Raw genomic sequence first — 21,566 nt, forward strand, 5'->3', positions numbered from 1 at the left:
CATTTGCTCCTGTAGTTTCTCATTCTCCAGTTCGAGTTTCACTTTTTGTTCGATCTCTTTCGTCATCAGTTCCTGCTGCACTCTATTTAGAGCATCCCTCGCGGCTGCCTTATAATCAATCTTGAAGTCATCGGCCGCAGTTGCTGGTTCCGGTTCACGTGTCTCCTCAGCTACCGCTTGCATTTTCTTCGCCGCCAGCTCTTGAGGTTTGTCTTTTCTGCGTGCCTCCGCTTCACTCAACAGGCGAGCCTTGCTGGCTTTCACTCCTGACAAAGCTTCTTCATGCTTGGATGCTTGATGTCTGCCACTGCATCCCAGAATTGCGGACAATCAGATTTAAAATGAAACACCTCGGGCCGAATTTCGCAATTACTCCTCTCATGAAATCCTCATGGTCCAATTCTGACGCATCTTCGTCCTCGAGGCTAAATCCTATTGCTTTCATACCTTGTTTGTAAGTTGGGCATACTGACACATGATGGTCCGTTGAACTGCAATTTTCACAAGAGCGTCTCTTGTCCATATCATCCCTCGGTTTGTACCAGTTGTTCCATTGGTTTGCTGCTCCGTTGTTAAAATTGCCATAATGGTTCTTGTAGTATCCAGATCTCGAAGGGTGTTTCAACAAAAGATATTCTTTTGACTTGAGCCTCAACTCCTCTGGTGTTGGCGCATTGGTTGATAGTGGTGTGTAGTGCGTTGCCAGCATTGTCCGAAGTTCATCATTCTTCACACCATCAATGAATTTTGAGGCTACTGCCAGGTTCATCCTTCGGTTTGACTCATCCGGTTGGCTGCGTCTTCTCAGTATTTCGAAGTCATCGAGAAACTTGTCTATCGTTTCATCTTCTCGTTGCCTCCATTTCTCGAAGCGCATAATCGCTTGGTGCCCCTGCACCCCTGATCCAAAACGGTTTAACAAGTTTTCGAAGATTTTCTCGGCTGTGTCACGCTGATATTGCTTCTTGGCCATGACACAGTTCAGGGCTGTCCCTTCCAAGTTACTGGTGAGCGCACTGCATTCCTGACTCTCCGACAAGTCCTCTTCCTCGAAACGCAGTTTCATTACCTCTATCCAGGTATCAATACAGCCATCAGATTCGTCTTTATAGCATTTTGGTTTCTTAAAGACTCTTCTGGACTTCTCACTCATTCATTGGTTCTGGATAACCTTGTATGGAATGTCTCCAAAGACCTGTTTAGGGGTTCAAAGGCTGTGGCCATTGCCGTAGCATCCCTTGAGTGTCCCGCCTGAGTGTCCTCACACCTTGTCAAAGGCTCTGTATGCGGTGCATCCCTGCAATCCGAATCGCCGTGAGTGTTTCCCCCTTGGCCCACATGACTCCTCCCCGGGCTTGCATGCCCTTTGTTACCGAAATCACTTCTCCCAGTCGCATGTGTTCCTTGCGTTGGTCGTTCATTAGAGGTCTGTCTGTTCCCCGTTGAACTTGCTCTACTGTCCGGGCCCCATGTTCTATTACCCCTTGTGGCATAGCCTGTTGAACTGCCCCTGCCTCTAGTAGATCCATATGTCCTCCTCTTTTGATGGTCATTTAAGTTCACCTTCGGCTCCCTGCTGGGACCTCCCGAGTTCGGTTCCCCTTCTTTTGGTCCACTCTCTCTGCTTAGTAGCCCGTCCAACCTATCCATGATAGCCTGAGTTCGCCTCTTCATCATCGCGTCTATCTTTGTGTCAAGAGTCCCAAGAGACTGCTCTTGCTGAATTCTTAACTTCTCCATGTCGTCTCTTAAGCGTAACTCTCTCTGTTCCGCTTCTCTTGTCATTCGCGACAAGTTCTTCGCTATATGCTCGTCCGTTCTTTCTTTCAAGCGTTTTTCGCTCCTACCAACTTCTTGTCTATTGCGGTTTATTTCTTCCCGCAGACTTTCTCTTTCAATGTGAACTGCTCTTTCTAGTTCACTCATTCTTAAGGACATCTGTTCATTTTGATCTCCTAAACTGTCCACTATGTTGTTCAAGGCTTCTTCTAGTGCTGCCCCGTTATCCACGAGTGGTGTCACTAGTGGCGGTGTAACCCTGTCGGTCCCAGGTAGCTTCGTGCTGGTCGAGATTCGGGCCTTGACTCTCTGCCTCGACGTCTTTTCATTATCCACCTCAGGACCCGCCAATGCGTTGCCTAGCCCTCTGTTTCTACTCTCCCCATATTGACCTCCACTTCTAACATTTCTTTTCTCTCTTCTGAGGTCTTCTGACTCCTCGTTTCAACCATTCTGCCTGAAACCGTCTCCCCTTTGTCGGTCCGGGCTCGTTTCATCCAATCCACAAAAGGGTCGGTCATTGTTTTTCTTTGCTTTTTAGGTATGAATTTCCTAGAGCTATTACCTCGTTTAGGTATCCTTGACTTGTCCACGAATCCCTGTATGTTATCAGAGTACAGTTTGTATATAATTTATTCACACTAACCGATTATTGGTCGTAAGATTTGAGAACTAGCACAATATGATGTTATCAGTCAATTTAAAAGATAGTGTACTCACTACCCAATCAAGCACAAATTATGTTGATTTAAAATCGAAAACAAAAAAATATGTAATGACAGAATATGAATACCTCTATAAAAAAACGTATGTGTATTGTACTTTTAGTCGGTCGCAGTACAATAGTCGAACTTGTTTTTTAAAGAAAAAGCTTTCCCTGCTCGGTGCTGCACCAAACACACAAAACCTTGTTTGCAGTAATTTTCTCAAGTGGGCGTCTATTGCACCCACCGAGTACTGTGTTACCTATCTGCCTTCGGACTGCCCGAGCTAGACCTACTACAATCCTCAGGGCAGTCACTTTTCACAAAAACGTATTGGATTTCAATCCACACCAATGAATTACGCTCTTTTTAGTTTAGACTTAGTGTCGCGAATATCCGAGTTCGGACCTATTTTGTTTTGGTCTGGTTTTTATTGCAAGGCAAGTTACCAGTGCAGTCACTGATTCCTAGCCTGTCTGCTAATAACCTAATACCTCTCACTTTAGTCTTTCTTCCGTTTACCTAAGTCCTTTAATAAAAAAATACCCCTCCGGATTGGAAAAAAAGGACCCTTCCGGACTAACAAAATTTAGACCCCTCTGGATTGAAACCCCTGTGAGTTAGTAAGTATAAGACCCCTCCGGATTGGGACACCTCTGAATTAGCAAATATAGCTTTTCGGAGATTTCCTTCTTTCAACCTATACCCCTCCGGATACAATCTCCGATGCAATTTTGCTTTCTCAATTAACTAGGAAGGGTATGTAATGCTTTCCTAGACCCTTCCGGCTTGAAGTTAAGCCTCTTATTTGACAATTCACGCTAACGGTGAAGGGTCTGATCGCTAGCCTAACTTCGGTTCGATTAAGGTTTTCCTGTCCCTTTAGCCTTCCCTTTTCGTCTAGAACAGCCTAAAAATACTTTATTCAACCGCTGTTACCTTTTGGTCTGAGTGTAAGAGCTTTTCTGAAAAAATTTATAAAACGTGAAGTGTCTACCCTCCCAAATTGGTGAATTTGCTAAAAACAATCTCAAAAACTTTTCACGCTTACTTTTTCGAAAAACTTTTCACGCTTACTTTTTGTCCCTATCAGTAAGCTCAGCTAATTACTGATCTATTGATACTAAGATCAACTCGATATGCCCAGTAGTTCCAAAGTTATTAACCAAAACGTTATTAACCAAAGTTATTAACCAAAAAATTTATAAAACGTGAAGTGTCTACCCTCCCAAATTGGTGAATTTGCTAAAAACAATCTCAAAAACTTTTCACGCTTACTTTTTCGAAAAACTTTTCACGCTTACTTTTTGTCCCTATCAGTAAGCTCAGCTAATTTTTGATCTGTTGATACTAAGATCAACTCGATTTGCCCAGTAGTTCCAAAGTTATTAACCAAAACGTCTTTTTTCTAAAGTCAAAAAAATTTGTCTCTTAAAGGTTCCGCCTAACTTTTTCCGCAATTCTGGTCCTTTTGACCTAAAAATTATTGATCCGAGCTCAGGAGGCCTATACTTTTTTAGTTCAATGCAAAAGACCCGATCTAAAACGCTTTAGTTGAAATTTTGCGAAAAACTATGCTGCCCTGTACCCCTCCGGATTGATGAATCCACCAAATCAAACACGTTAAGTTCGATTTCTCTGTAACCCGGAAGGCTTTCGGGTAGCGGGTTTTAAAACTTGTAGATTCACTAGTGGACGTTGTCCGAACAACTATTTTTACTGTTCTAACTCAAAAATTTCAAAAAAATTTTCTGAATTTATAGTGTTTCGTTTTCTCAAAAATCACGAAATTTCGGTTTTCGGTATCAAAATAGTTCCAACCACCTTCGAACTAAACTTAACCGGTTCTATCTATTATGGTAGTGCAGTTACGATGTAACACGCTACTTTAGTGCTCTTTTCCTTTCAAAAAATATCGATATCTCAAAAATCGCGACTTGTGGGGGGATCAAAATATCGCTATTTTGACCCTAAAAACCGGTCTGCTTTCTGTGATTTTCACTAAAAAACGATATAGGAGTATTAATATAGGCTATATAAGTAATAATATTAGTAATACTATACCCCTCCGGGTTTGTTTAATATCCGAATTAAGGTGCTTAACTCGGATATTCGCAGTTCGGTGAAGGGTCACTACAGTGCAGCACTGTCGGGCCCCCCACAGATTACTATCTTACTTTTTGTACCAAAAGGGATACAAAACTTGTTAACGATACCCAACAGTCGATTGTTGTTGTCCTTGAGCCCCTTCTTGTCGATCCTTGCACTGCATGCCGGATCAGTCTTCTTCTCTAATCCCGAGACCCTTATCATTAACGTGCTTAAATGCTCAAATAACCCTACAGTACAAGCCTCACAAACGGGCTACAAACTTGATCGTAGCAATCCTGACTGATATAAATGCCTGTAACAACAATATATCTATCAACAAGAAACGAGAGGGTCGGATCACATCTTGTCTGGGGTGATGATTTCTACTGATTTTTTACTTTTTACTGTTTTTGGTTTTTTCGGTAATTTTTTTTTTTCTTGGGTACTATACTACTTTTTTTTTGGTTTTATATATATCTTTAAGTGTTTTTGGTCACAAACCTCTCAGGGAACGACGGGACCGCGAATCCCTCCACCCTTCCTTGTTCGTGAATTTTCGGTCTTAACTAGGTTAAAAAGCTATTCACGGTAATCCGGAAGGCTTCCGCGTTCCGAACTACCCTTCCGCCCCGGCGGTTTAGGCCTAATAAGGGCGTTAATGTGAGCATCCGCTCGGCGCGGAGTGCTCGTTAACGGTTCTGCCGGTCATGATGTTAAAAAAGAATAACACCCAGGAGCGCCAAAAAACATCTATGTAACATTCGCCCGGAAGATACATATCGACGGAAAATAAAACTAAGTCCTAAGACGACTGGCCAACGTCTAAACAGAGCTTTTCATGCTTTTAACCGTCTCTACCAAGTCAGTACTTTCGGTGGTCTTTCTAACTTCGGGTCGACAAAAAACGTAACTGCTTTCGGCTTCGGTCAAAACACTCAAATTAACAAGATTACATGCAGAAATAGTGAGCTCATGGCTGGGTCTCAGTATCCCCAGACCACGAGGTCACTCCTAAAATCAGGGCTACTACTACTTATTGAATTATTATTGTTTTTGTTCAGTAGATAAAACTCATCATCTCCATCGAAGATGGATCAACCCTTTCCCCCAACTCCTAGCTTCTCATCCTAGCAAATTGAATTCAGATGTTAATTAAATTCAACTCAGGACATGACAGGGAAGCTTAAAGTTTTTATAAGTTAATAAAAGTTCCGGTCCCGAGACCCCTCCGGATTCCTGAATCCGGGGAAATAAGGCTCTTATCTTCCTTCCGGAAGGCTGGTTTTCCACCCTTCACCGTTGTTCGCAACGGTCTTGCAACTATTGTAGCGATACAATAGTTGCAACTCGGAGCGGTCTCTGCTACTTCTGCAATTCGTTGTTGTTTCTCAATCACAATCTCCGTTGTTAACGCTATCGCAACTAATGTTGTTGTGTTTCTCTTCCGGTTTTCTGCCAAAATGGCTGTTTCTGACGTTTCTCAGAAATATGACGTCATACTTCGAATTTTTAAAATTTCAAAATACCTGAATATCTTGACCTTCACCGTTTGACTAATGGTCCCAATAACGTCGTTAATCGCCTAAAACCGTCAATTCGGAAGGTTTGCTGCTAAATTTCCGAATCTGCTGAATCTGCATTTTGGTCCATTCTGGTCGAATGTCACACAATATAAGGAATAATAGGTAGAACGATCACAAAGTGCTTAAAAAGCGAACTTATGGTTCTCGGATCGAATTACCACATATGCCTTGGCCAAAAATGTGGCATCGAATGTAAATCATACGCTATAGAAATAGTGAGCTCATGGCTGGGTCTCAGTATCCCCAGACCACGAGGTCACTCCTAAAATCAGGGCTACTACTACTTATTGAATTATTATTGTTTTTGTTCAGTAGATAAAAATCATCATCTCCATCGAAGATGGATCAACCCTTTCCTCCAACTCCTAGCTTCTCATCCTAGCAAAATGAATTCAGATGTTAATTAAATTCAATTCAGGACATAATCATTTATTATGGATCATGATTGGTTAGTTCTAGGAATTATACAGAGTTAATTTATCAATGATAAAATTGGTTATAAATACTTGTTTTAAACTGGTTCCAAAAGGAACCTAATATATTTTTTTTAGTTTTGCGGTTGGAAATGAGGAATTTTTCAGAAGCTTCATGGTGACCTTTATACGCGTTAAAATTCAGAGCTTGCTGAGCAATTGGAGAAATTTAGAATATAAAGAAGACAGGGAATTAGAGCAACAAGCTGTCGTTCTTCTTGAGGATGGGCTCAATTTTCGTTCTATTCAGCACAATCTAAGCCTTGCTGCTCTAACATACTATCGGTTCTATAAAAAGCGTTTTGTGCAGTATTTCATCAATCTTCTAATTTTTATTTTACTTTTGATGATTTTCGCGGAGGAACCGTCTAGCATTTCTGTCACTAGTGACCCGACTTTAAAAGACGAAAATTCTTATGTTTACCAGTTACCTCAGAAATTAGCTGCAGCAATAGAGATAGTTTTGCTGCTGCTTCTATCGCTTGACATGGGAATCGAATATTACATCGAACGGTCTGGATCCGAGCGACGAAAATATTGGCTTCTTTTTCATTTGCTATTCGCATGTTTTTCTTTCATAGAAATACTTGTAAATGGGTTAACGCCAAATTATAATCTGATGTATCGAAAAATGCTAAGGCCCTTCTATTTAGTCCGTAGATCGACTTTGATAAAGAAAATGATCAAAGGACTTATCAGCTCAGTGCAGGAACTGGTAACTGTTTTGCGTAAGTTATTAGCTCCTGTTAATCAATCAGAAACGTTCAGTCATCGAAATGCAAACATGTCAAATCTAATAAGTGTTAATTACCCTTGCGATAAGCAAGGGTTTTGCAATCGGCTACAAGACTTTTTTTTCCCGTAATTAACTTTGTTAACAGTATGGTCAAAAATAGAAATGGTAAATTTGAACGTTCGCATTGAATTCAAGTTTTTTTGTTACTCCGGCACATTTGGCCTGGATGTAACAGATACGCTTAGGACGGCAATGGTCCTGGGTTTGAAACTGACAATACCTGTTTTTTTTAATGGGAAATGTTCCGTTTAGAAAAAAATTGTCGGCTTAATAATTGTCTGCTTAAGTTTTGTCGGCCTAGTTGCCATATCGTATAATTGTTTTTTTTGCTGTGCGCTTTTCACCTTGTAGTTGCTTGAATGTTCTGATTTACTTGTGCTGATAGCAGTTCCTTTTGTTTTTTTTTCGTTTAAAAACTTTATTATGTCTAATTGATTTTGGTTCATATTTTATCGGCTTAGTGACCTAAATTTGATCGATCCAGCGTTTTTTAGGCCTTCCGGCTGGTTTTTTCCCGGTGAAAATTTTAGCGCGTGGTTATTTTCTCTTGGAACGACAGTTTCTCGTAGCCTCTTCCATTGGTATTATAAATAACAATGGTCTAAGTGCGGATCCTTGATGCACGCCTACTTCAAACTCCCAAATTTCTTGTGCGGCTTCCTTTTAGGTGACGCGTTTTTTTTTCGGGAGAAGTTTATTTTCAGTAAAGTTTCTTTTTTTGTGGGTTGACTTTTCAAGGCCAATTCAAGTCCGTTTGCCGAATGGAAGGCAACTTCCGTTCTCTGGTAAAGTAGTGCAAATGGCGCAGAAAAAAGTTTTAATTTAAAAAGTGTGTGTGTTTAAAAGAGTTTAAAAGAAAGGTGTGAGTTTTTAGATTTTGCAGCAGAATAAAAACCGATTTATTCAGTTTTCTAACTGAATTTGTTTTATCAAAGAAAGTGTCCAGCATATAATTGTTTTTTTTAAAAGGCTGTTCTTGAAAATGTTTCATTCAAAATGAAAATTTTTCTTTTATTGAAAATTTTTCAGTCTGTTGGTTGTTTGATTTGAAAACTGTAACTGTTTCTTTGCCAATTTCAATAAAAGGATTTGTTTAAAATTGAAATAAGGATGATGCTCTGCTTTGCCTCTCTTGATATTCAAAAGTGTCATTTTAATTTTTTTGTTTAGTAATGTTAGTTGTCACTCTAATTGCATTCACAATTATGGCGCTGATAATATTCGCTGAAAATGGAGAAAATGACAATGCAGTTACAGAGCAGAGCGCAATCTTCCCTTCTTTCGTGACGGCCATCGAAAACTTGCTCATCCTCACGACAACTGCCAATAATCCTACCGTAATGATGCCAGGCTTCTCGCAGAACCGACTGTATGCTTTGTTTTTTATCTTTTACCTCCTCATTTCAGTCATTTTTACAAATATTCTCATCTCTATTCTTTACACTCACTTCACAACTTTCTTCCGAAATAGTGTGGCTAGTTCTCTTCTCAGACGTAGAGTGGCTTTCAGAGCCTCGTTTAGTTGTCTGCAGCAGTTGGAGTCGAATGTGTCCAACTTCTCGGTCAATTCCGTCAGCGGAACTGTCTCTGAAGATCAAAGCCCACAAGAAGGCGAATATTCGAATGTGAAAGTACATACGACAAAAATAGAGAACTGCATTCGAAGCTGCCAAATAAGGGTGAGTATAACTGAAATTTAGTTTGAAACAGACTGAAGTTTCGATAGAAATTGGAACATTAAGTTGCTGTGCAGGTAGCATGGATTGTTCCGAATCACACCAATTGTTTAGAAAATTGTATGAAAAAAATGTCAGATTGATTTTTAAGTGTATACGAACGAAGTGACTTTCAGTTCAAAAGGTCTTGATGATTTTTTGATTTTTTTTTTCAGGAAAAGTTTACTTTTGATTACTTTTTTTATTTCGCTTCATTTCCTCTGTTTACACAAGCAAAGCATGTGGATAGTATGAACTCTCTTTTTTTAATAATCTAAGTCGCAAATATTAGTGTTCATTTTGAAAGTATTCTTTTATAGCAGTATGTCCATAAGATCAATAACAATCTATTAGGTACAGCCAATGGTAAGGATATGAACACATACTATTAAATTACAAATAGCTGTTTAGCTTCAAGGTATCATGGATATGTAGCGTAGAGGTAGGGAAGGAGACCCGCAACAAAATAAGAGGGTTCGAACCTGGGCAGTGTTGGATGTTTTTAATGAACTTTTTCGTATACTAGTTAAAATGCATCCGCTCTATAAATTGAGGCATGTTAGTTGTAATTTTCTTTTTGTCAAATTGACGTACTGCTAATGCGTCACTTAGCTATTATGTAGACTCATATTTGGCGTGCTTCACTTAAGAAATTATGTAGACTCAAAGTTTTACTCATTCAGTTTTTCTCAGTAGCGTTGTCGGTCATATTTTTCCTTGCGTATACGAAGTGCAACTTCGCTTCTGTGTAAATAAAAGAAAACTCCACTATCGAACAGCAAAAGAATAAAAGTCACGAAAATTGTGAATTACTTCTAGTTTCAAAAAATGGACCTTAATCTTCCGAATTCACAGCGGAATAAAAGGTTACGCATTGATGGGATAATTTTACGGAAAAAGCGCCAATCAAAAACAGTATTCGAAATTCTAGCAAAATTTGAAATTGTCGACGCATTGGTGTGGCGAAGTCAATTTATTATCAGCAGTTGAAGATATGGCCGGCATTCTAATATTTTCGCACAATTTTTGTAAGTTTTCTCAAAATTGTCGTTTTTTTCATATTTCAAAAATTTTTATTGATTTAAGAAAAAGTACGTTGTCTTAAATCAATCACGCTAGATATATCTATTGATGGCGCCAAATGATATATGTACGGGCTAATGAAAAGTAAGAACTAAGGTAAACAAGAGTGTCATTTATAAATTAATTGATGGTGCCAATGGATTTGTTTATTATGGAAAGTCCAGCTTTACACAAACAGCCATTTTAGGGTTTTGTTTCTGCGTTTCGAATACGAAGATCTGTAAGCCAGTAGTTTTGTAGATTTGACTATTTTAACTTGAAAAGAACCTTATTTGAAACCTTTTTTTCGTTCAATTTTTGAAACAAGTTTTATTATTACAGTTGCATTAATTTCGTTGTTTTTTCATATATGTTTCACGTTTATTAATCTGCTTGAAGCACTGTAGGTGCGTTACACGCTAGTGTTCATAAAAACTACCAATAAAAGTTCTTCATATTTTTTTAATTTGAGTTGATTTTGGTTGGGATGATTTTAACTGGACATTCTTAATGGTATATTTTTTAATCATATCTCGGAATATTCGAAACCATCTGACAGTTGTTTTCGATATCTGATTTTGCTTTGAACAACACCCGAATAAAATTCACTAATGGCGCAGGAGTTTGACAGCAATAAATTGCCAAGTTAAACGAATTCAACAACAATTATGTCTTTCTTCGGTGTTTTGAATGTTGTTTTTTTAAATCGATAGATAGATCTATTGCTTTTTTAGGATACACGAAGAAAAATGAACGCGCTGAAAGCGCTTAAAAAGGACACAAACCATTGGTACACTTATGAGGACTTCTTGAAACTTCTAAAAACGCACCTGGAAGCTCCTAAGCCATTCAAGCCGAAGAGTCACATAGCCGAGACGCAGATAAAGTTTCCATTGGCTCTGAAAGTCCAAGTCCTCATGATCAACAACACTGGTGTAATAATAGGACAGGTCATATCATTTGTGTTTTTCTTCTTCCTAACTTTATCCGCAGCAATTTTCACCAATAACACCACCGGAGATGTGACCGCAAAAATGCGAGCTCCTATTTTGTCCATTAATGTAACTCTGACGTTCATTTGTATCGCCTATTCTGGACTTCTAGTTTGGGCATTTGGAGCCAAAAGGTTCATGGAGAGTCCGAACCGAGTGTTTGATATACTGTCAACTGTTGCCATCAGTGGTTTTGTCGTCGGCGCTTTTGTGGAGGCAATTCGAGACGACTGGCACATCAACTTTCCGGACAAACTGAGGGTTAGTGGAGCTATGTCATGGGGCTACTAAGTTGTCTGACCTTAAGTGTTTTTTTTCTGTACCTCAAAAGTCATCATCAATGCATTCAAATGTTTCTGTGCCTCTCAGAAAGTGAATATATCATTGTGGTTGTTATTTGAACTGCGAGAACGGTAAAATTTAGTTCACATGACAAGGTACCTTGACTAAAGTGTTCTTCGCAACTTGGAATTATGACGCATATAAATCTGAACCGCGATCTACCTGGAACACATCACGATTGTTTTCGGTGGCGAAATTTGGTAATATTTGTAAAAGCGACAAATCTTTGTGAAGTAATTTGCTATTATAATTGTTTTGTTGCAGACTGTGGCTGTTCTCTTCAAGTTCGCCTTGAACATGTTCCACGTGAAACAGGTGCGTGTGGTGATCGAGACTCTCTACGATCTCTTCACTAACCTCATCCCCTTCGCGGCTATCATGGCCAGTGCATACTATGTGTTCGCAGTCATGGGCATGATACTCTTCCAGGACGAAATAGGGGGAGAGAAGTTTGCAGAGGAGTTTCAGTTGATCAACCTGACGTTTCCAAGAGTAGAGGTATGCAATGTGAAGGGCATTAGAACTGTTTTCGAGAGAAACTTTGGTTCTGCCTCAACTGAGTTTTGAGCTTCGATTAGCAGCCGTTAATAAATATCGGACCATAGATTTTTTCTTGGTAACAACTTGATTCACAGATGAACTTAATCAGTTGATCGCTGGCTGGATTTAGAATAAATTCAAATTGAGTGTCCCTTTTTGCACCTTTGGATCAGAGGTAACGTCCATGCCTGGTACTAAGAAGGTACTGGATTCTAATCCGGCCATAATCAGTCCTTCGGCAAAATGAAAGTTTTCAGCTTGAAAAAAATGTCGGCCTGTTGTTTGTGTTCCCTTTTGGTCAGTTTAGTTATTAAATTTTATCGGATTCAAAAGATTTTGTTAGATTTTTGGCGATGCGGTAGGTCGGCTTTAATTATATTGGCTTATTTCTTATGTCTTTGTTCTAGCGTCAGTATAACAAATTCAAAAAACTTTTAGCTTTTATCTTCAGCTCTAGCTGGGCCCTTGGTTGTGTTCTATCGATACATACAAAAAATTATGTTTCACCTAGCTTTTTTCAACGTTTTTCATTTTTTTTCTAAACGTTAGTCGAAGAGAAAATGAAAAACGTTGAAGAAAGCTAGTTGAAGCAGAATTTTTGGAATGTATCGATGGAAGACAATCAAGGGCCCAGCTAAAGTTGAAGATAAGTGCTAAAGTTTTTCAATTTGCTATACTGAATTTCATGCGCCTTCAGGAATGTAAAAAAGGCTATAAAAGCTAGCCTTTCGAGAAACCCTGCATTCAGAATTAGGACGATAAAATGAGCAGACAGACATAGCAGAAAGTTACCAGTTAGCAAAAAAAAACACTTGAAACCCAAGCCCTTGTCTTCTCAACCCTCGTCTTTTCACAAAATTAATTATGCATAATTATATTCTAAGAGATGGCTAAGTCAGAAAAGTTTGACAAAATGTGATTAAGCCGAGAAAAGTTAGATCTACTCAGGCGAAGCAGAGCTTCGCATCACATGCGACACTACACATAGCATTGCAAGCTAGCAGACAGAAAAGGAAGCAACTAAGTCTAAAAATAGGGAAAAGTATCGAAAAAACCACTAGTAAAAACTTTTCAAAGTTTTGTCTGGAATGGTGTTCTATTTGCGGAAAACACATCCAGAAATATATTTGAAAGCGTTTGAGCAAAAAAAATGTCATGGAAAAATTTGAACTATAAATTCTATTCTGAGATTTTCACGTTTTGTACGATCCGGAGAAAAGCAAACAATTTATGGTACCCAAATTTAGGTTTGTGAGCCGATAAAATATCAGCCAAAATCATTTAAACCGAAAAAAATTTTAAGCAAAGGAGAAAATACGAAGTCAAGGTTAGTAGAATTACAAATTGCACGAGTAAATTAAAACATAAATCGCAATTGCAGAATCCAGAATCTTTGCCGTCCCAGGCGTATTCGTTACCTTCGACTAAAAGTACCGCAGACGCTTGAAAATTTGAATTCCTTGTGAACCAGGATACCAAGTGATTCTGTTAAACAAGTTAATAACCAGACAACATTTTTTATTGGCTGAGCTGGTGTCTACCCACGTGATGTTGATTGAGTTTTATTTTTTGTTACATTGATCATTATACTTGCAAAAGCAAGTGTCTCGTAATCAGGAACTATTTTTTTCATGTTAATAATTTTCTTAACAAATCTCACTTGCTTTTCTTTCTTTCGGTATTATTGAACCTCAATAACTTCCAGATTTGTTCTTACTTGGCCTCAACTTTTGCCTGCTCGAAAATTGTCGGCGTTATGTCCGCTTCGTAAGTTCTGTTCCGTTGCTAATTTAATGTTCAAATGTTCTTGGAATGTTTGCCTAGAATGAACTTTCATCGAGGCATTTTTTCTCCGTATGTTTGTGTTGTATCGCAAGTGATGCGAATCTCCGCTTCGCCTATGTTTTACAATGGTTTTTATTCTTTCTTGACATGTTCTCCTCAAAATGAACTTCATTCGAGGCCACATATGTAAGTTTTGTTAGATGTAGTTACTTACGTTTTTTCAAGCCATTTTTTTGTTTTAGTGCTTCTCGTTTTTTTAAAGTTAACTTGCCATGCAATATTTTGTTGTATCGCAAATGGTGCGAACCTCCGCTTTGCCTCTGAGTTAATATCAAGTACTGTCATTTCAGCCTCCTTGTGGAACGTACGAACAGCTTCAGTATTGGGCGAACAATTTTAACGACTTCTACGCGGCGTGTGTAGTACTGTGGGATGTCATGATTGTGAATAACTGGAACGTCTTTTTGGATGCATTCAGTCGCTATAGTGGAACGAACTACGCCAAAGTCTACTTCATATTCTGGTGGCTAATAAGTAATGTTATTCTGTTCAACACGCTCACAGCTCTAACTATTGACAGTATGTTATTCCGTCTAAAACTAAGTCAGAAAGAACACACGGAAGATACGCGACAGCAGGAGCTTAGGCGTCACTCCGTTATACCTCCCGAAATGATCAACCAACTGAGTCCAGTCGCCCAGCGAATGTATGCCGACTACGCGAGGACGAATAAATACGAGACGCTCTACGACTTGTACCGAGAGTCGGGCGAGCTCGAGGAACCGACTTTGGAAGAGGTCAATGCCCAGCTGAGAGCTCATAAAGGGAAGGATTTTCAGTGCCTGGAGCAACCGCCTCCACCTCCTGAGGACCATGGGCGACCCCGTTTGCCGACGTCCAATTTCTACCTGACTTTACCCGGCCAAGCCAGTGTCAGCACTTCGACTTCAGAATTTCTCTGATGATGTCAAAAAGTGTCATAGTTCTACATATCTATTGGAGTGTATTCTGTTCAGAATTTTTTTTAGCGTTTTATCGGAATTGTGTGACTTGAGCCAAGTGTGGATCAACTACTACATCGCTTTCGAATGGAAGTCAAATTGGCTCCCAATGATTATAGATGGCTTTTGAAGGGTTTTCAAAAATATATAGGGTACCTTTTAGCGTGCCTTTAAATGTCTTAGATCGGGTTTTTTCACTGGTTGTCAATTGGCATTATTCGATTATCATGCAGTAACAGGAGAATAAACTCTTTTCTGTATTATCTGATTTATTATTTATTGATAGCTTTTATCTGTAAATACGGTCCAGATTTATTTTAGTTGAGAATCAAACTGAACACCTTGAGGTCATTTGAGGATCATTTCAAAGTATTAAAACTTATGGCAAACTCAATTTAAGGTGCTAACAAAGTCAAATCTAAATGTAGCTAGAAATTTTTACTAAAGGCAAGTCGGCCATCTTTTCAATAATATTTTACTCTTAGATTAGAAATTATTAATCCTTGCTCGAGTTCATTTTTGCTCCCACATGATTTTTTTTTCATTACTCGCAGACTAGACAAGATTTGCTCAGCAGTTATGATGCTCGATTGCAGCCAAAGGCTCTTGTTTCCAGTTTCGAATACAAGGATAAATTTAATGGCAGAAACAGAAATTGAAACCTTCATTCAAAATACAGACACCTCAGCGACACGAACAGTGAAAAGTAAGCATTGAAAATTTAATTAAAATTGATCGCGTCATGGTATTCTGTTTCAGAAGTTATGCCAGCCAAGAGGACTCGCCGTTCAGATTCATCAGCCACTGCAGTCGATGCTTCGCCAGCCAAAAAGAGCATCAAGGAGGAAGCAGTTTCATCATCCGAACCAACTGCCGTAGAGCCAGTGTCGCCAGAGAAGAAAATGGACACTTCTAATAGTGAAGAAGCAGAAAAGATGGAAGTATCGAAAGCTCTGAAATTTGACGAAAACGAGTATGTTTTGAGTCGTTCTTCGGACCAAGACATCGCTGATTCTTCTGAAATAACTCTGAAGTTGAAATCAGTGGTTAACGAAATGGCAAAACTGAAAAGCAAAGACGTAGTTAATGAAGCTGATAAAAACCAAATGGTCCAACTGAAATCAGAAGCATGTGTTTTGGTTACTCTGATGCGTAGATTGAACAGATATGGTCAAATAAGGTGTAAGTTACTGCGAGAAAAATCATCAGCTGCTAAGGAAAAAGTGGACGCAAAATATTTGCAACTTATGAATGTGCAATACGAGATTTCGCATCTCAAAAAAGAGATTCAAAAGTGTCTCAATTTCAAATCAAAGGACGAGGAAATTGATTTGGTTTCGATTGAAGAGTTGAAATCAAACGCGGACGCAGAAATTTACGACGCTGAAAAAGTGGGAGATGATCCTTATTTACTGAAGTTAGCTCAATTACAGTTCGAATTATCTGAGAGGAAGCGGTTGGGTGGAGAATTTAAAGAATCTGTGCGTGAAAGAGCAAAGGTAAAAGCCGTTATTGAACAGAAAAAACGGACGCTGCATAAGCTTCTGCCAAATGTTGATGAGGTAATCAAAGCGACAAAACCTCTCGAGGAAGCTCTGGGAGTCGAAACTTTTTTCAGTGAGATTCACGATCGAGTGAAACACCTCCCAACTCCGTTGTTTGTTCTCTATTGCCAAGCTACGGCGTATGCGGAAGCATTCGGTGATGATTCGATGGTCACTGTTAAAGTACTTGGGAACCCACCGGAAAGCGAGAGTAGCGTTGATCCGTCCGTCCTTCTATCCGATGAAGACGATAAAGATGATGCGAACGGAGCTTCCGAACAGCAGTCCGAGGACAGTCGTAGCTCACGCGGAGTTGCAAGCAAAGGAGTTGAAGCGGGAACTAGTAGTGACGTCGTGGAAACACCAGCGGCAATCGTGAACAAAACGGGAAAATTGTTGAAGGAGCACCCGATGATGGTTTCTATTGAAGTAGGTGTGAAAGACAGGTTGGAGAAAATAGAAATGGTCTTTTCGTTTCTGGTGTGTCTTAATTTGGTGGTGGTCAAACCGAGATTGAAGACCTCGCCTGCTAATTCGCTGACGACTGTCTTGACCAATTTGTTTCCGAAGGACGAGGGAGCCGATACTCCTAATCCATCGAATTATTTCATGTTCGAAAAATACGGAGTCACCTCGTTCTCGAAACTGACAAGGTAAGACAAGAACGTTAATGTCAGATGCCTGCTAGGATATAAAACCGGTCTGATTTTTTATTTTGAAGAATTAACGCTTGCCTCTGAAGAGTGCTTTTAAGCTTAGGTTGCTGGGATTGCATATCGGCTTTTAAGAAACGCAACGACTGTCTACAGTTTTTAAGGGTTACTGCTCGATAAGCTGAATAGCTATTTGCGTGGTCATTGGTGATGTTGTACTGTTCATGCTGTATATATTTGTATATATATAATTTCTCTAAAAAATAGTTTAGATGTTGTTTAAGAGTCGATGAACATAGTTCAGACCTTTATAGGTCGTGATGATTTTTTTAGATAGGCCGTGATGATAGGCCATATATTTTTTACTAAGATTTTCTCAAGATCTTTCTGTTTCCATTGATTCTTTACCAACTGTCTGTTGTCTATTCTATTCGAGTTGATTTTGAGTGGTTGGTGTTGTTGGGTTGTAGACAGACTGGGTTCGCGTACCACTGGGTGCAGCGTATATGTGGAGTGGACTTCAAGACCCTGCGTGCGGGAGATGCTGTCAAGTGGGAGGACAGTGTGGCTGCTCACTCTCTCGGCCAGACTGTCTCCATGGTGCAAGAGAGAGTGAGGAGCAGGATAGAACTGGCCAGACAGGTAAGCACTCACTTTTCAAGCTGTTTTTATGCAATCACAATCAAGGGTTTCATGGCAATCAAGAAAACACCCAGATAAATGATTTAATTTTTCTCGGACCCACGATCCATGGTACAACTTGGCCGTTTTGTAGCCAAAGAACGACAGCAGCTTTAAGGATTTCATCTCTGCCATAGTCATAGACAATTTCTATATAATGTATTACCACAAGAAGTTAGACCCTCGAATCTTTAACCTCACTTTCATTTCTCCTCATTACTTTTTCACATCTCAGTCCTCATATACGTTCATTTTTGTTGCGACGATTTATAAAGGGGAGGAACTTTGTATTCGGATGTGTTTTAATTTTTTCCACGCGAAGTTAGGTACCACAAATAATTGTCGGATTTAGTCAACTGATTTATCATATAAAAGCCCTTTTAGTCGTCATTCGAACCGCTTTAAAATTTTTCAAGTTTCAAAACAGTCTAATTTCGAGCGAGTAACGCGATCGAGTAGCATTCATTATATGAAGTTCAGGCTATGAAAATTTGATTTATCTAAAAGGAAAGCAGGTTTTGTTAGGTGGTTTTGACAACCAGGTTTTAAAAAAGAAATATTGTGCAAAAAATATTTTTTTTGGAATGTTATTCATTTTTTAAGATAATTGTTGTTTTTTTTGCATGTTGCTCATTTTTTAAGATAATTGTTGTTGGTTATGCCTATCTTTCGACGAGTTTGTATTGTTTTCCATCACACCACGCCCAAAAACGGCACTAAATCGAAGAAAAAAAACACTTTGTAGTTTTTTCATGAATGTTGTCGGAACATTCTGTGATGCTTGCAGAGCAACCGGCTATTGTTGTTTTTGTTTCTCTTTGAGTAGCGTAGGTAGTTTTGATATTGTGTGAAAATCGTTGATTTGATGACATATTTTGATTTGATGACCATCAAGTGGTAGTTCTGATCAAGGGGATTTTATTGTATGTGTTTGTTAATAAGGGGTTGCTGTTTTTTGTTTCGAATGGAACAGCTAGTGTTTTGACCTTATAACCCGTTGGTAGCTCGGGCAAGGCAGCATAATCCGTTTTTTTTTCCACTGCTTATGCGCTATGATTTCATGCTTAGAAACAGTGCTTCCTTTTAAGGTCGGCAGTCTGGAGAAGAAAACAGTTCCTCTGCCGCCTCTGTGTCTGGAATTCTACCCTACTAAACTGTCCACCAGCATTCTGAAGTTCCAGCCCATCTCCAGTGAGGAGTACAGAAGTGGGCTAAAGATTGACCCGTCTGCTTTCTCAGAGGCCAGAGAGAACGCCATGCATTTCTTCGCAGTGCTGGTTAAGAACTTCCAGAGCAAAGAACAGCTCCACGCTTATATTGAGGTTAGCTAAAAATAGAATCTGCTTCAAAAGAACGAGGTAAAAGGACATAGAACAGTTAGATAGAATAAAAATATTCTGAATTTCAAAAAAATCTGTTGCAATCAAAGTAGGCATAGAGAAACTCAACTTGAATAGAGCTTCAAATTTATTTGCTTTCGATACCACAATTCTGATGCCGTTGATCTGTCTATATAGTTAAAGCATTATAGTCACTCCCAATTCAAGGTCATCTTTGAAACATTGAAGATACTTGATTGCATGTTTGTTTCGCATTATGGCTCTAACAATAGATGAAATTTCGGATATTTGACAGACATCCTCTTAAAATATAGTCGTTGTACCCAGTCCACGAAGTCACGATCTCAATATAACGAACTGTTTTGTATTTTCAATGGCATGCTGATTTGAATGTTACCGCGTTAAGTCACGCATATTGCTCCGACCATTTGAAAAATGTGGAGGAATTTCGTATTCGGGTTTTGAGTTTTTTTTGTTTTCCTCGCAAAATCGGGTACCACAAGTAATCATCGGAATAGGGCGAGTAAAATATCATAATAAAGCCTTTTTAGTCGTGTTTCGAACGACATTTAAAAGTTTTGAAAAAATTTTCTCAGTTGAGAAAAACCAGTTTGACATTTTTGATTTTTGGTCTAATTGCGATCGAGTAACGAGCGTTATATAGAAATTTACTGTTTTTAAAAAGTTTTATGATAGAAGATTTGATTTTACTATAAAGAATACTAGTTTTGGATGTTTCATTTAGCGCTTGCTTGGTAAAAAAAGTTTATTGTGCCAAGTTAGAATTTTTTTTCTCTTTTTATTTTTTAGAGATAAATGTGGCCGATTATGCCTAATTTACTTATTTTCTTTGCGATCGTATAGTTCTCGAAATAAACCGCCTACTAAAAATGACACTAATTTGAGGAAACTATTAAAAAAAAATTGTCGGAACATTCTGTGCTACTTGCACAGTAACCGGCTACAGGCTGCGTTGTGCAAACTGATAAAACTTGTTTTCCGAGCTCTCCCGAAATATTATAAATACCTTATTTTTCTTTTAAAAAATAAGCAGCAGGCAAAGTTTGAAAATTATCAGGTCAAAAATTAATCTTTGAAGGTTTTGATCAGAAAATCGCATTAAGAAATATCTGATTATGTATTTAGGTGATGCAGAACTATCCCAGCTCATGCCCTGTGTTCAACCTTCGATTCTCACCCGTGCAGTCAGACCTCCTCACAAATTGGGCCGCCCTCTTGCGCCAACTGGAAGAAGAGGCCAACATCAAAGCACTCCAAGTATGTCCCAAAGAACACAAGAGTGACTTGCTAACCGTCCAGTTGTACCACCTCATGTGCTGCTTCGAGGTCATGACCGATTCGGGAAGAACGAGCGAGAGAGTTTACCCGAGACAGTTCAAAGGTCGTAACAGGGCCAGACCCTTCACATACAAACCGAACACAGGCCTGTTCCTGTTTAACTGAAACTTGGAAGAAACTGATTTACAAGCTGAATTTGTTAATTGTTGGCTACCTTGCACTTAACAAACGATCAGAAACTTATTTAATGGCTCTCATGATTTTTTGTTGATAAATTGTTCCATTTTTGTCTCCTAGTTCTTTTCCCGAATTTAAAAAATGTTCAAAATTTCTCAGCGGAATTGCCAAAGAGATGGTAAGAAAAAACTGAAAGATATGAAATACTACATAGACTACTCAAGTACACAGAAGAGCCGAATAGTTGTAGCTATAACTAAATTTAACCGAAAAACTACTGGGGCAATTTGAACAGAAACGAATAGCCGTGTTCACGTCGACATCCTGTCAAATCGTCAAACTTGATCAGCTTGTCTTCAAATATCAGGTTGTCATAGCATTCAGTTAATGTAGGCGCCACAGGCTCTTTTGAAAAAGTTACATTGGTCGGCCATATTTTGATCATTAGTATTGGCTTTAAGCTACTACTGACTGCTGTCTTGGAAGTGCTGATATTCAAAGGCCCTATAAGAGCATTGATTTGTTCATTTTGCATACTAAAAAAGTGCTTTTTAATGAAAACTGATTGAAAAATCTCAATTTTTTTGGACTTGAAAAGTGCGTTCGGTTCGTTTCATTTCGGCCCGAGACAACAACTTCGGCAATCTTGGTGGAATCACCAACCGTTGAAATTATGAAATATTCATTTTTCTGATGAAAATTTGAAGTAATCTGAAAAAATAATGGAAGGTCCGATCAGTATTTCGGTCATTTCATTGGGCTTCATCGAAAGTTACATGAAATCAGCCGGAATAGTTTATGATTTAAAATTTTTTGATGTGTTTGTTTTATCCTCAAAACTATTAAAATGAAGTTTCAGTGCTTAAAACGTCAACAACTTTTTATCTTTGAAAAATAAACTAAGCATAGCTCAAATTTAAAGTATCTTTCACTTAAATATCAAGGTTTTCACGGAAAAAAGGGTTTCATACATACTGAAAAAAAGGTCCGGCCGAGACTCGAACTCCAG

General features: G+C 38.8%; 2 protein-coding genes across 2 annotated transcripts; both read left to right on the plus strand.

Moving 5' to 3' along the window:
• The first annotated feature begins 6,705 nt into the window (after positions 1-6,705).
• On the plus strand, positions 6,706-15,407 carry LOC134844138 (two pore channel protein 2-like). The gene is made up of 5 exons (XM_063860656.1): positions 6,706-7,358; positions 8,597-9,105; positions 10,938-11,456; positions 11,802-12,035; positions 14,213-15,407. Exons 1-5 carry the CDS (start codon positions 6,746-6,748, stop codon positions 14,822-14,824), a joined length of 2,487 nt encoding a protein of 828 aa, XP_063716726.1. The 5' UTR covers positions 6,706-6,745; the 3' UTR covers positions 14,825-15,407.
• Positions 15,408-15,626: 219 nt separating this feature from the next.
• LOC134845066 (THO complex subunit 5 homolog A-like) lies at positions 15,627-20,708 on the plus strand. The gene is made up of 4 exons (XM_063861911.1): positions 15,627-17,060; positions 17,531-17,702; positions 18,830-19,063; positions 20,228-20,708. The coding sequence occupies exons 1-4, from the start codon at positions 15,628-15,630 to the stop codon at positions 20,543-20,545; spliced, it is 2,157 nt and encodes a 718-aa protein (XP_063717981.1). The 5' UTR covers position 15,627; the 3' UTR covers positions 20,546-20,708.
• The last annotated feature ends 858 nt before the right edge of the window (positions 20,709-21,566 follow it).

The sequence above is a fragment of the Symsagittifera roscoffensis genome, chromosome 4 (assembly GCF_963678635.1).
Source record: "Symsagittifera roscoffensis chromosome 4, txSymRosc1.1, whole genome shotgun sequence".
NCBI classification, from domain to species: domain Eukaryota; kingdom Metazoa; phylum Xenacoelomorpha; order Acoela; family Convolutidae; genus Symsagittifera; species Symsagittifera roscoffensis.